Genomic DNA, 14789 nt, shown 5'->3' with positions numbered 1-14789 from the left:
CTTTTCTGCATCTGTGGCGATAATCATGTGATTATTGACCTTGGCTCTGTTTCTAGGTTGTTTTGGTTTGTATTTCTTTTATGGCCAGAGAAGTGGAGCATTTCTTTAGGTGTCTATTGGCCATTCTTCTTTCCTCTTCAGAGAAGTCTGTCTTTAAATCCTTATCCCACTTATTAATTGGGTGGTTGTTTCTTTGAGGATTTGGTTTTGGAGGATTTAATTTTTTGAGTTCTAAGCATATTTTAGATATGAGACCCTTGTCCATTGTATGGCTAGTGAAGATCTTTTCCCAATCTGTGGGCTTTCTATTGATCTTGCTAGCCATGTCCTTTGCCATACAGAAGTTCTGCAGCTTTGTGCAATCCCATTTGTCCAATCTTTCTTTGATTTGTTGTGTTCTGGGTCTCTACGGTATAACCCCTGCTTTCACTGTATTTGATGTTGTTATAATTTGTGGAGGGGAAGGGAAAAAATAAATTGTTTAAATAGGGATACAGGTGGACCCATTGCAATAATGAGACATACAATTAGTTATGTTGAAAACGAACTTTACAACTTTGGTGGGGGGGGGGAGGTGGGTTTGGTGGGGGGATGATGGGAAGGGATGGGAAGGGGAAACAAAGGAGGAGGCTACAATGCTTGATAAGAAATGTGCTCATTATCTTGCCCATGTAATTGTAACCCCTCTGTACAGTATTTTCACAAGAATAAAAAAGTAATATAATTAAAAAAAATTTCAGCCTGTGCTAAGGAGCCCTAGAGATTCTCCTATTCCTGCCTGTAATGTTTTCAGGGTGTGTGCTTTGACCTTAAGGTCTTTGATCCATTTGGAGTTGATTCAGTTGCATGGTGATACATAAGGATTTAGCTTTAGTTTTCTACATGTGATTAACCAATTTTGCCATCACCATTTACTGAAGAGTCTGTCTTTCTTCCATTCTTTTTCTTTTCTTTTTTTTTTTTTTTTTGCTCCCTTATTGACGATTAGGTGGCAATAGGTCTGTGGGTTCATTTCTGGGTCTTCAATTCTATTCCATTGGTCCTCAGGTCTGTTCTTGTGCCAGTATTTTACTTCTGAAAAGTCTTTCCCTCATTTGACCAATTGGGTTGATGAGTTTTTGTGGAGTTAGTTTTTTAAGCTATTTTTTTATTCTAGATATTAGGCCATTTTCTGATATATAGCTGGCAGAAATTTTCTGCCATTCTGTGTTTTCTTTTTAGCTTACCTGAGTTATTTCCTATGCAGAAACCTTTTAGTTTGATGCAACCTCATTTATGAATACTTTAATTTGCTGTGTTTCTGGGTTTTTACTCAGAAATTTTCCACCTGTGCCTCTGAGTCTAAATGTTTCTGTTTTCCTTTTGTGTTCTAGTTTCATAGTTTCAGATACTTATAGATGAAGCTGTGTAAACTTAGCAATTATTGGAAATCCTACACATGACTTGGACCCTAATATCATTTCAGTCTCTGCATTTAAGGCTACATTTGAGTATATTTTAACAATCCCTATGTCAAATTGCCCTCAAAGAAGTATAATTTACATTCCACAAAATTTTTCCCTTATATTGTACACTTGAATTACAAACTTCTTGGGTCTTAAGCGACCTTGTATTTGCTGGCAGACAGCTCCTTACTGTGTGTGTGTGTGTGTGTGTGTGTGTGTGTGTGTGTGTGTGTGTGTGTGTGTGTGTGTGTGTGTGTGTGTGTGTGTGTGTGTGTGTGTGTGTGTGTGATCCTACACCAGAGGTTGAACTCAGGGACCAGGTGCTGTCCCTTAGAATTTTATGAAGGCTTGTGGTCTACCACTTGAACCACAGCTCTACTTCTGGCTTTTGGGTAGTTACTTGTAGAAAGTGTCTCAGAGATTTTTCTGCTCTGCCTGGCTTTGAATGAAGATCTTTATACCTCAGCCTCATGAGTCAGTAGTATTACAGGTGATCCATAGGAACCCAGCAATTTCTTACTGTATTTTTAAGTGATCACCTATATAATTACCTGCACTATATTTTTATTATAAATGCAAAAGAAATTTAGTAAGAGTAGCAATAATTTAATATTCAATGTTCTTGGTATTCTTTTTCTTTTTGACTTGTATAATAGATTTTTCTACAGCTTCTCAAGTAAGTTTCCTTCTCAGAAGATATGAAGACACATAGGTTACACACAGCACATTGTTCCAAGAGAAACACACTGTTGTTTGTTGCTGCTGTGATTTTGCTGTTGTTCAGTGAGTTTGCTTTTCAGTGTAAGACTTTGTAGGTGCCACAAAATAAACTGATAATTCTTTTTTTTTTTTTTTTTTTTTTGGGGTCGGTCGTGGGGCTTGAACTCTGGGCCTGGGCACTGTCCCTCAGCTCTTCAGCTCAAGGCGAGCGCTCTACCACTTGAGCTACAGCGCCACTTCCGGTTTTCTGGTGGTTTATTGGAGATAGGAGTCTCACGGTCTTTCCTGCCCGGGCTGGCTTTGAACCGCGATCCTCAGATCTCAGCCTCCTGAGTAGCTAGGATTACAGGCGTGAGCCACCAGCGCCCGGCTTAAACTGATAATTCTTCCAAAGAGAATAAACCCATGAAATTAGAAGTTCTGTATTATATCAAACAAGCTACTATTATTCAGGTGAAAACTTTACACTGTTTTCTTAAAGAGTTTTTCTGCTTTCAAAGTATTTCATAAAACTGACACTCACAAGAATTTTAGTGTTAGTTGTAATCTCAGTATTTTTATGAAACATTGGAGTAAATAACTTAACCTTGGTTTCTTGAAATCTTCATAGTAGTTTGTCTTTCCTTAGCTATATCCACAATAGAAAGTGGTACAATTCTTATTCTCAGAAGATTCCTAGCTACAAAAGCAATCTCAGGACAAGATTGGCATATCCTTGAACTGTTACAACACATAGTTAATACCTACTGAGTGCTTTCTTTCTATGTGTCAATCACAGGGCTTATAACACTATATGTTTTTATTTTTTTTAAAGTAACATTTTGATAAACATTGAGGTAATTGATATTTTTTTCCTGTTTTACACCTTTAACCCAGATGTTGAGACAGTTCAGGTGCTGAAGGTAGGAGCATCACAATTGTTAAGCCATTACTCTCTTCCCCCAGCCCCATCCCAAACTCTGGCCAAGTTATACAGTGAGAAATTATATATATATATATATATATATATATATATTGTGTGTGTGTGTGTGTGTGTGTGTGTGTGTGTGTGTGTGCGCACACGCGTACTTGCTAGTACTGGAGCTTGAACTTAGCATCCTTTGCTTTCCTTTGGCTTTTTCACTCTCAGCTGACATTCTACCACTTGAGCCATGGAGAAAAGAAAGATGGGAGAATACAATCATAATATCACTGTTCATATGTGAAAATGGAATCAGGTATCTTTAGGGAATGATGGGGGTTGAAGCAGATGGGAGGAGAATAATGGACAGCGTGACAATGATCACAGTATAGTTCCTTAGAAAGGCTAAGGAAATGAGTACTTGAAAGGGGTGTGATGAAGTCGAGGGGAGGGAGGTAGACAAGTGACGAGAAGGAGGGGGGCAGAATGCAGTCAAAATTGCAATGCTTATCCTACAAAATTAAGAGGTGTATTGAGAGAGATGTGTGAGAATGTTGGAACTGTGATATTGATTAAGATGTTTTGAAATGAAACCCCTATGTACAACTACTTGAAATTAATTTTAAAAACAATAAAAAGGAAATAAGTTTTAAACAGATTTATTCTGAAATGTTGAAATGATAGAGACAACTGGGTGTGATGGACATGGATTTGTGGTCTCAGCTACTTGAGAAATGGGGTGGAAGTGTTGTAGTCTGAGGATTACCAGGGAAAAGCACAGACTTTATCCAGTAAACAAAATAAAGAAAAAAGGAGGTGCTGGGGTCATGACTCTCAAGTGATAGAATGCTTGCCTACCCAGAATAAGGCTCTAGTACACACACAAACACACACAAGCAAACAAACAAAAATAGTCAATAGTCAATTCAAACCTAGCTGGTTTCATATCCTAGAACATAAATATACCTGTGCCCATTCTACATAATTTGATCCTCCCCATATATTAAAGTGGGAAATTTTGACATGCTCAGTATTTTTATTGAATATATGACTTGAATTCAAAATGGTCACCTGCTTTCTATATCTCAAGAAATATGTATAAAGGTCCTGCCATTGTTTTTCTTCTGTTTATTACACTTCTGAAATAAAATTCACTTGAAAGTCAAATGCCTTGATCAACTATCTTATCACAGGAAGAGCATGGTAGAATTTAACAGCTTCCCTCTGAGTAATATCCTCTTTATATTGTGATAATCTTTCAAAAATATGTTAATATTCTTACCATAGTCCCTTTTCTTAGTAATGTAAATTTTACCTTTAAATGAATAGTTTTGGTTAGTACTGTTTAGAAATGGTACAATAGGTTGTCAATATGTAATAAAAAAATTTTAAATAATCTTCATTAGAAAGTAAAATCGGGGGCTGGGAAGGTAGCTTAATGGTAGAGTGCTTGCCTGGCATGCATGAGGCCCTAGGTTTGATTCCTCAGCACCACATAAGCAGAAAAAGCTGGAAGTGGTGCTGTGGCTCAAGTGGTAGAGTGCTAGCCTTAAGCTGAAAGAGCTGCGGGACAGTGTCCAGGCCCAGAGTTCAGGTCCCACTACCGACGACAACGACAACAACAACAACAACAAAAGAAAAAGTAAAATCCATAAAATAAAAGTAAACTACATGGATAATTTTGATAAAAACAGCAATATTACATAAAAAGGAGCTGTGTTAGACCATGGAAAAGTATGGATTTCATTTGATTTAGCACTGACTAAAGTTTCAAAAGACTGGCATACATTTATAGATAAAGATGCATCTCTTGCAAACAAACTGTTGTATCTTGAGTCAAATCCAAAATCCTTCTAAAAGTATCTATTGTTATATTCATCAAAGTTAAATGGTATTGTCTACATGTAAAAAATGAGCCATGTAAAATATTAGGTTTGGATTTGAATTTCTGTTGTGGTATTAATTCCATGTGTTTTAGGTCACTTTTGTAGGAAAATGCTGATCTCTCTCTCTCTCTCTCTCTCTCTCTCTCTCTCTCTCTCTCTCTCTCTCTCTCTCTCTCTCTCTCTCTCTCTCTCTCTCTCTCTCTCTTCTCTCTCTCTCTCTCTTTCTCTCTCTCTCTCTCATTGGCTGTATTTCTGTTTTTCTTCCCTCTTGTCTCTCTCTAAATTTTTGCATCCACATATATATAAATATCAGAAAACACACTTAATCATATATACCTGCCTTAAAATAGTCATTTATGAATTGAACTGCAACAAACATATTTCTGTACCTTTTCAGTGAATGTACACACCTTGAATACATAGAAGTACACATGGAGTAGAACAGCTTAAACAACATGAGTTAACTTTTCTTGTTTGTTAATTTCCTCTATATAGAATCTTGCAAAAATAGATTCTATATTTCTATTTAAAGAATACAATTTAATGGCTCAATATATATTTTCAGAGCTGTGCAGCTGTAACCATAGTCAATTTTAGACATTTTCATCATTCTAAAGAGAAAATCACATAGGCATAAAAATTTGCTTATTCTGGATATTTTCTGTAAGTAGAATCATATAGTATATGGTCTTCTATGTGAGTTTCTTCTTTCACTTAAATTTCTTAAGGTTTATGCATGGTATCAGCAACTAGCTCTTTCTTACTGTCAAATAATATTTCATTACATGAATGTAGAGCATGTACTTGTTTGTCACTTGATGGATATCTGGGTTGTTTCATTTCTGGCTATTATAAACAATGTTACAGGCACTAGTATAAAATTTTTGTGTAAATATATTTTTGTCTTGAATATATGAATGAATGAAAATATCTATCTATATAATGACTCTGTGTGGACATTTCAAGATATGCCAGAAGTGTTTCCAAAGTTACTGATCCATCTTTAATTTTCACCAACATTCTACAAGGATTCCAAATTCTCCACATCTGTACCAACAGTCTTTGTTTATTTTTTTCTATCCCTCCAGTGAGTTTGAAATAATCTATTTTTGTGGTGTTCATTGACATTTGTGATGCTGAGACATCTTTTCATGTGTTTTTATGTAATTATTTTTTGCATTGATTAATTATACAAGAGCTTGTTTTGATATGTTTATATATGCATACAATGCATCTTGATAACTCACCACTTCATTGTTCAATATTCAGAATATGTCCTTAAAGTATTTTGACCATATCTTAAAATTTATCATTTTTATACATAGTGTCTATTATTCTTCCTCCTCCTCCTCCTCCATCTTTTTTTTTATTCTGTTTTTCTTTTTGTTTTCTTCATTGTGGGGCTGAGAATGGAACTCAGCCTTCCATTTATGTTAAGAACATTGTACTATAGAAACTCACTCCCATCTATTTTGTGAGAGTTATCCCTGTTGTTTATAAGTGGTAGTATTTTCCTTATTTTAATTTGCAAATTGTTTTCCAGTGTATGAATATATTTCATTGCATTGCCTGTTATACTCAGTGCACAACTGGTCACTTTCCATTTTGAGGAATTATAAGTAATGTGGCTGTAAAATTCATATATGTGTCTTTAAGTGTATATTTATTAAATGTATATACATATGTATCTTTAAGTATTTATATATTTCTATTGGAAATATATCTAAGAGTGGAATTACTAAGCCATAGGAAATGGACTTTTCTTAGTTGATACAATTTTTCCCAAGTACTCAAACCAAATTATAGTTTTTCCAGCTGTATTTCAGAATTTCTGATCTTTCACCATTTAGTGCATGGTAGCTTTAACTCTTCTTCAGGAATCATAATGATATCACATTGGGATTGTAGATTATGCTAACCTGATGATAACTGAGGTAAGGAGCATTTTTTTACATTCACTGGGTTTTCATGTAGTGTCCTTTGTGAAGCAACCTTCATGGCATTTGCCCATACATTAGCTAGGTCTATCTGTTTTCTTGCTGATTTGTGTAAGTTCATTATATATTGTAGATATTACTCTGTGTTGAAAGAGATTTTAAATGAAAAATTCCATTATTTTTCCTCCCACATTGTAGAAGACCTATTATAATCTCTTTATTTAGATTAACTATATTAATGGCACAAAGGGATTTCATCATTGTATTTACACACATGAATAAAATGTATTTTACTAAATTCACCCCTCTATTACTCTTTGTTAGCACTCCCTCCACCTTTCCTCACTACACATGTATATATTTTGGTTCTTTTGTCCTATTTGATAACCTATATGCTAACATCATGCTGTCTAAAGTTTTGTAATGTTCCATCTTGAGTATATATTCTCAAGATTTCCTTAAATATTCAGATCATTTTAGTTTCAATATAAATTTTAAATCAGCTTCTCAGTAATTAGAAACATTTTATTAAGAAAATATAGACTTTGTATTGGGACTTCACTGCATATCAAATCATATTAGGAGGTAAATTCTATAATATTACTACTGTGGAGGTAGAAATCAAGAGAATGACAATATGAGGGCAATCAGAGGAAAAATTCTTGAGACTTCATCTTAGTCAATAGAAAGCTGAGTATAGTGTTATGCACCAAGCTATGTGGGAAGCATAAGAGAATCATAGTCTAGGCAAGCTAGGCTTAATCCGAAGATTCAATTTGAGAAGTAACAAAGTCCTTCCGAGCTACGGGACATGCCTCAAAGGATCACAGTGACTGTCTAGTTAAGTATAAGGCTGAATTTAAACTCTAGTACTAAGCAGAGGGTGGGAGTGGAGGGGGCAGAGGAAAACTGGTGTGTCACAGTAAGTCCCAAACAGACTTCTACTAAAAGTGTAAAAGTGTATATATTGTATATATTGAAATTACGTTGTTTTCAAAATATACAATGTGGTATAATACTAGAAAATAAGTGCTATTCTTCATGTTAATAGCAAAAAATAAAATAAATATCATATCACACAATTGTCTGAATAGATGCAGAAAAATCATTTGAGCAACTATGAGTTCTTTCTATACCTTTTGGTTTTTTTTTAAAGTCTTGGCAAACTAGAAATAAAAAGGACTAATTTCAATGTTATGATGAGAAACATTGACAATGTCGTCATTGACTTTGGGCTTAGAAACGAGTATTTTGCTCTTGCCAGGTTGTCATGAAAATTCTAGCCCAGGCAGAAGGGAAACTAACTGAAATGCTTTTCCTTAGCAGCTGCCTCTACGTGGAGAGAAAATGAAGTGGAGAGAAAATCGGGTGGGAAAAGGAAGGAAGGGAAGGGAAAGAACAGAAGCTCCCAATCTAGAAACTGGCGGTGTTCTGATGGTTAGCTATTTGTGAAGGCAGATTTAGGCCAGAAGATTTGAGAACATAAACCTTCCTTGAGGAAGAGGAAAGTCCAATAATTCTTCAAAACCTGTCTCTCACATGTTTTTACATGCTAAGAGTTGTTTAATCTTAATGTTCTAAAACTTCAACTGGTGCTTGTTTGGGATAACTGGAGCTCCATCTTGACTGAACATAAAAGGATGGGTGATTAGCTTCTTCCTTGGGGGTTTGCCTAGACGTTCCACTCCGTGTTTCACTATTCATGGTTGCTATGGAGAAAGTTCTGGCATGTTCTACTCTTTTCCTATTTACTGTCAAATTTTTTTTTATTTTTACTCTTAGGTTGAACATAGACATATATCTTCCATTATTTTAAGCAAAACAGGACCATCACACACAAACATATGGAGATACAAACATTTTAATTTCAATTTTTATATTTTTGTTGCTCTATATTAGGTAGAGCATCTTTAGTTTCTATGTTTTCCACAAACTTCTGGTGTGAAACCTCTCACAATTTGTTTGAAATTCTACTTCTGTTTTCTTTTTTTAAATTTTCATAGCTTTTTTAAAACTTTTTTTTCTTTAAGATCATATGTTGATTCTTTGAAATTAAGAGGGTGTGCATTTTGCTTAGTTCACTCAGTTTTTCTATAACATTTATTGCTGCTAATATGTACTCTTTATATTGAAATAATTATTTCTGTTTCAGTATGCTTACAGATATCTCACACATGCTGATGCTGCTTACTGTCCTTTTCCTTTTTCCCTCCTCCCCACTCTTCCTGTACTTCTCCTCCTCCTCTTCCTAACCTTTCTTTTGGTACTTACTGTGATGGATGTTTGTAGACTGTTGGGTAAAGGATCAATAGTCAAACTACGTTTATACTAACTTTTATTTTAGAGTTAGTGAGGTTGTTCTAAATTATTGGGAAGGGCTTCTGGTTCAGAAAGATACCAAACAAGGTCCATTAGATATAGTGCTTTAGATTAGTAGTATTCATCATGATAGCTTCTAATCTATTTCATCAGACCAAGAATATTCTGTAACAGTGTTATAGAAGGACATGAACAAAGACTCAGGTCTCATCTAGCAGATGAGACTGCCATTCCAAGCAAGATATCACAAGCTTTCTTCCTCAGGACCAATACCTTGTTTTAGAAAATCCACACTCTATGATTCTGCCTTTTTCTTTTCTGTTGATATGAGATTATGGAAATGTTCTTGTTTTCATTTGAAATTTTGGCTTGGGTTCAGAGTGATTAAAAAATGAACATCTTTTAACTTGAAAATATACAATTGGAGGTTAGTTTGCAATATTTGTTCCTATGAACTTGATGTTTACAATCTTAGCCAAATGTAGAAATTAAAAAATGTTGATCTCACATATGCAGATAGTTAAATCATAGTAGTAAGGACTGGAGCAGTTGTGGGAGGGTTGGGGAAATGTTAGTCCATGGATACCAAATTTTAGAGCTATAGTAGAAATACATTTAAGACCACTCTATTGTACAATATGATGACCATAGTTAATGACAATAGAATCTGTTCTTGAAAAAATGGAGGATGTATAGATTTCAAGCATTTTTATCACCAAAGGTTAACAGGTAAGTTAATGAATATGATAATGAGCTAATTTTATTTGTTCCCTCCATGATATTCATATACTTCAAAACATCATGTTCTACATGACAAATAAGTACAATTTTATCTGTCAGATTTCAGAGTAAAACCTGATTTCATCTAAATGTCAATTCTCAAACCATTTTATTATAAAATACTATGTAAAAAAAGGGTTTGAGTTTTAAGTTTTAGTTTTTATTTGTAGTTTCTTGTTAAATAAGTCTGACATACAGAATTTCTCATTTTCCAGATGCAGCAACTATTCCATGAAAACTATGAGCACAACCGGAAGGGTTATATCCAAGACCTGCACAACAGCAAAATTCATGCAGCTATAACTCTGCACCCCAACAAAAGGCCTGCGTACCAATATAGGCTGCATAACTATATGCTGAGTCGTAAAATTTCTGAGCTTCGACACCGCACTATCCAACTCCACAGGGAGAGTGCTCTGATGAGTAAGCTCAGTAACACTGAGGTGAGCAAGGAGGACCAACAGCTGGGAGTCATGCCTTCTTTTAACCACTTCCAGCCTCGAGAGAGAAATGAAGTAATAGAATGGGAGTTCTTGACAGGAAAGCTCCTCTACTCAGCTGCTGAGAACCAGCCACCTCGACAAAGCATCAATAGCATCCTAAAAGCTGCACTGGATGATACTGTCCTGCAAGTGATGGAGATGATCAATGAGAATGCCAAGAGCAGAGGAAGGCTCATTGACTTCAAGGAAATTCAGTACGGATACCGCAGAGTTAATCCCATGCATGGAGTGGAGTACATTTTGGATTTATTACTCCTCTACAAAAGGCACAAAGGAAGGAAACTGACTGTGCCAGTGAGACGTCATGCTTATCTTCAGCAGTTATTCAGCAAGCCTTTCTTCAGAGAAATGGAAGAGTTAGATATCAGTGGTCTTGTGGAAAGTATCAATAGTGACACTCAGCCATTCTCCTTAATATCTAATTCGCTAACAATACTATCTTCTCTTCCAGGGGCCAAAGAAATGGGAGGTCAAAATGAAAAGAAAATACATATTCTGGTTCCCCTCATTGGAAGATTTGACATTTTCTTGAGATTCATGGAGAACTTTGAAAATACATGTCTGATCCCAAGGCAAAATGTAAAGCTGGTCATAATCCTTTTCAGTAGGGATTCTGGCGAAGATTCTGACAAGCATGTCGAGCTCATACAAGAATATCAGAACAAGTACACTAAAGCAGATATAACCCTGATTCCTATGAAGGGAGAGTTTTCCAGAGGTCTCGGTCTTGAAATGGCCTCCTCCCAGTTTGACAATGACACTTTGCTGCTATTTTGTGATGTTGACTTGATCTTCAGAGGAGACTTTCTCCAACGATGCAGAGACAATACAATTCAGGGACAACAGGTATACTATCCCATCATCTTCAGCCAGTATGACCCAAAGGTAACCAATGGTGGAAATCCTCCCATAGATGATAATTTTGTATTCTCAAAGAAAACTGGATTTTGGAGAGACTATGGCTATGGAATCACCTGTATTTACAAAAGTGATCTTCTGGGTGCAGGTGGATTTGATACCTCAATACAAGGCTGGGGACTGGAAGATGTAGATCTCTACAATAAAGTGATTCTGTCTGGCTTAAGGCCTTTCAGAAGTCAAGAAGTAGGAGTGGTGCATATTTTCCATCCAGTTCATTGTGATCCTAACTTGGACCCTAAGCAATATAAGATGTGCTTGGGATCCAAGGCAAGTACTTTTGCCTCAACCATGCAACTGGCTGAACTCTGGCTAGAGAAACATTTGGGTGTCAGGTACAATCGAACTCTCTCCTGACAGTCTAGGCAACACATACTGCCTTTTCTAAGGGGAGTTTACCTCATTGTCAGTTCTTATTTTTATTTTATTATTATTATTATTGTTGTTGTTGTTGTTATTGTAATTTTATTTTATTGTCCTGGTCTTAAACAACTCTTTGGTGGTTTTCAGAGAGTATTGTTGACCTCAAGCAAAAAGAGTCTGCAATTCACTGAAAATTCAGAGTTCTACTGAAGGCAATATGTATATTAATTTTCCATATCTTTATTTGGGATTGAGTTAAATCATTGCAATCAAATGACTTTTCAAGCTCATTCAACACAAGAGACAGCTTAAAAGAATGTTCTCTTAGGGCTTAAAGATGCAATATTGACTTTTATTTTGTTAACTTCGATGTGATACAGACATTTATTTGTGAAAGGTACCACAAAAGTGCTTTACGCTTCCTATGGGGAAGGACTCTGTAACATAAACTTGAGTTTTGTAATTTATACAAGGACTTAAATATATAGACAATAATTTTCTTCATCTTTAGAATTTTTAAAGTAAATGAACACCTATGATTGTATGTTTATTTTTTAAAAAATGTTTTAAAAATTGAGGAGTTTGTTCTACAAGTAACCGGTACTGGCTACCATGGTCTTAAGACAATTATGAGCTCCTCACAACTGTCTGCTATAAATGCGAATGAACTTTATTTTCTCAAGGAATATGATTTAATTAAATATTCATGTACATTTTAGAGCTTTATGAAACAATGTCCTTCATTTGCTGGCAAGAAGATAATCTATGACAGAACCTGTTTATTTATAATAAAATACAGGTATAATAGTATTCTTTTTTTTTTCAAAAACACTGAAAAAGTTGTGCTGTTTCCTTTTAATCACATTTGATGTGCTTCTTGATGGTTATAATCACCACTACATACTTGCACAGGATAGAAAAATCTAACAAGGGCTTGTGGGTACATTGTTTCTCTTATTATGTTTTGAAGTCTACATTCATAAGTGATCAATAAAAGCAGCTTCTTCCTTCAGTAGTCTTACAAGCTGAGAAAGCGTTTCTCCTCTATCTTTACAGGTTTTGACATCCAGCTGACCAGGAGCAGTCATAAACTGCCTTTCATATGAGTTAGAAGGTATTTCAAAGATACAACAACCATGATGAACTTAATATAAAACTTACTTTACAATTATAAGAAGCATGGAAAAAATATCTAATTTCACATGCCAGCCTTTCTTTGAGTTAAACCAGTAATGTCAACTTTATAGAAAAAACAAGTTGAAGAAATCAGAGAAAATGAATATTTGTGCAGTAAAATCTTGTGAAAGCATATTTATAAATTTCATTTGCATAGGTCAAAATATCTGCTATAATATCAAGCAAAAAGTTTTAAATGTCTGCTTGCTGTCAGTGTCTTTCCACATCTACCCAAACTTCTGACTGTAAAAACTGCAGTTTGGAGGCTTGTGTGCATATCTTTCCAGAAATTTCTTTTTTTTTTTTTGTTTTTTTTTTGTTGGGTCTGGTCGTGAGGCCTGAACTCTGGGCCTGGGCGCTGTCCCTCAGCTCTTCAGCTCAAGGCTAGTGCTCTACCACTTGATCCACAGCGCCACTTCCAGCTTTTTCCTTTTTGCTTATGTGGTGATGAGGAATCAAACCCAGGGCCTCATGCACGCAAGGCAAGTGCTCTACCACTGAGCCACCTTCCCAGCCCCTCTTTCCAGAAATTTCTAAAGCAAAAAAGATATGTATTTAATACACAAACTTGGAACTCTGATTTTTGTTTATTCACCTAATGAGAAAAATTGCATCAAAAAGAAGTTAAAAGTGATTGTCATCAATTGTTGCTCTTATTTTTTGGGTAGTACTAAAATCTGAACTCATGGTGTGAGACTTGCTACACAGATGCTTTACCCCTTGTGCAACATCCAACTCTAGTTTATTGCCATTGTGAAGAACAAAGGCGCACAGGCTGTACATTTGCTCCTAACATGGTAACAAACTCTTTTCATTCTTCAAAAATAATATTGCTTAATACTAGAGAAATCATGATGAAATAAAATCTCCTTGACTAAACATACAATTTGACAAATGTCAAACTAATTAGGAAGGAATTTATGGTATTTTAGTTGTTTAAAAGCTCATCTTGACAGGGTCAAGAATTCAGAATAGATCTCTGCTCTGATACTGTCTCAGACCTTCACAAACCCTTCTTCAATAATTTATTTTTCTATAGGACACTGACTTTGCTATTTTGCAGATTTTATTTCCCTAAACAGTAATGTGGGAAGATTTATTACCAGTCATAATTACTAGTTATTTTGCAAACAAAGAAATCAGAATTACTCTTTTCTTCAGTTTAGAAAAATGAAATGAGAAATTTTACTGAGAAAAAAAACTTGAAAGCCAAACTTAAAACATTCCAAGAACCATGAGGCAGCTGAAATGGCCTTCTCTATCCTATTGATAAAACTGTAGAATCAAGGAAATATTGAGCTCTTACTTGAAACTAACTGACCATACACATGTTTGTGTATTAAAAACATGTATTTAAAACCCCTTCCTATATTTTGTGTTAATGTTTCCTGTGATTTTTTAAGCAATGCAATATTCCCTGAATGAAAAGTTAAGAACTGTTATTAGTAAAGGTGAGTAGTATCTGCTAGTGAATTCTATGTAGTTCTGTTACCTAAACGTCTTTAAGCTATTGTGCACGGTTGCTATCTTTAGTCAGAATTTCTACACTTGGATAGCTGTAAAAGTGCTGTAGAAGCATCACCCAATGGCAATTCTATCAACCTTCAACAGCATCTTGAGTATCCAATAAAACACCATAGTTTTGCTTCCTTTTTTGGATTTTTTAAAAGTTTAATCCTCTCAACAACTCTCAGTATTTTATATATTCAAAGATCCATTTACCAATAAAAACTTGTCCAAAGCTTTTATAGTTGGCATACTATAAAAATTGAGGTTCAATCTAAAGGCCATCTAAATGTAACATACCTGTCTTTGCTCTCCATAAATTCTCATTTGTTGGG

At 35.2% G+C, this 14789-nt stretch overlaps 1 protein-coding gene across 2 annotated transcripts in view; it reads left to right on the top strand.

Moving 5' to 3' along the window:
* The window catches only part of Chsy3 (chondroitin sulfate synthase 3), a 294112-nt gene extending 280856 nt beyond the window's left edge, over window positions 1-13256 (top strand). Inside the window, exons 3-4 of one of the 2 annotated variants that reach the window (XR_011375324.1) lie at window positions 10204-12571; window positions 12829-13256. Coding sequence is in view for 1 of the 2 variants with exons in the window: in XM_070036426.1 (XP_069892527.1) it covers window positions 10204-11766 (1563 nt within the window). In the remaining variant the exon portion in view is untranslated. Of the gene's footprint in view, window positions 1-10203; window positions 12714-12828 lie in introns of those variants that run through there. The other variant, XM_070036426.1, reaches the window with a different exon arrangement.
* Window positions 13257-14789: the final 1533 nt, after the last annotated feature.

This window comes from Dipodomys merriami, unplaced genomic scaffold (genome assembly GCF_024711535.1).
Source record: "Dipodomys merriami isolate MVZ:Mamm:240054 unplaced genomic scaffold, mDipMer1.0.p SCAF_27, whole genome shotgun sequence".
Taxonomy (NCBI): domain Eukaryota; kingdom Metazoa; phylum Chordata; class Mammalia; order Rodentia; family Heteromyidae; genus Dipodomys; species Dipodomys merriami.
Note: the sequence above shows the minus strand (reverse complement) of the source record. Positions and strands in the feature narration are given on the sequence as shown.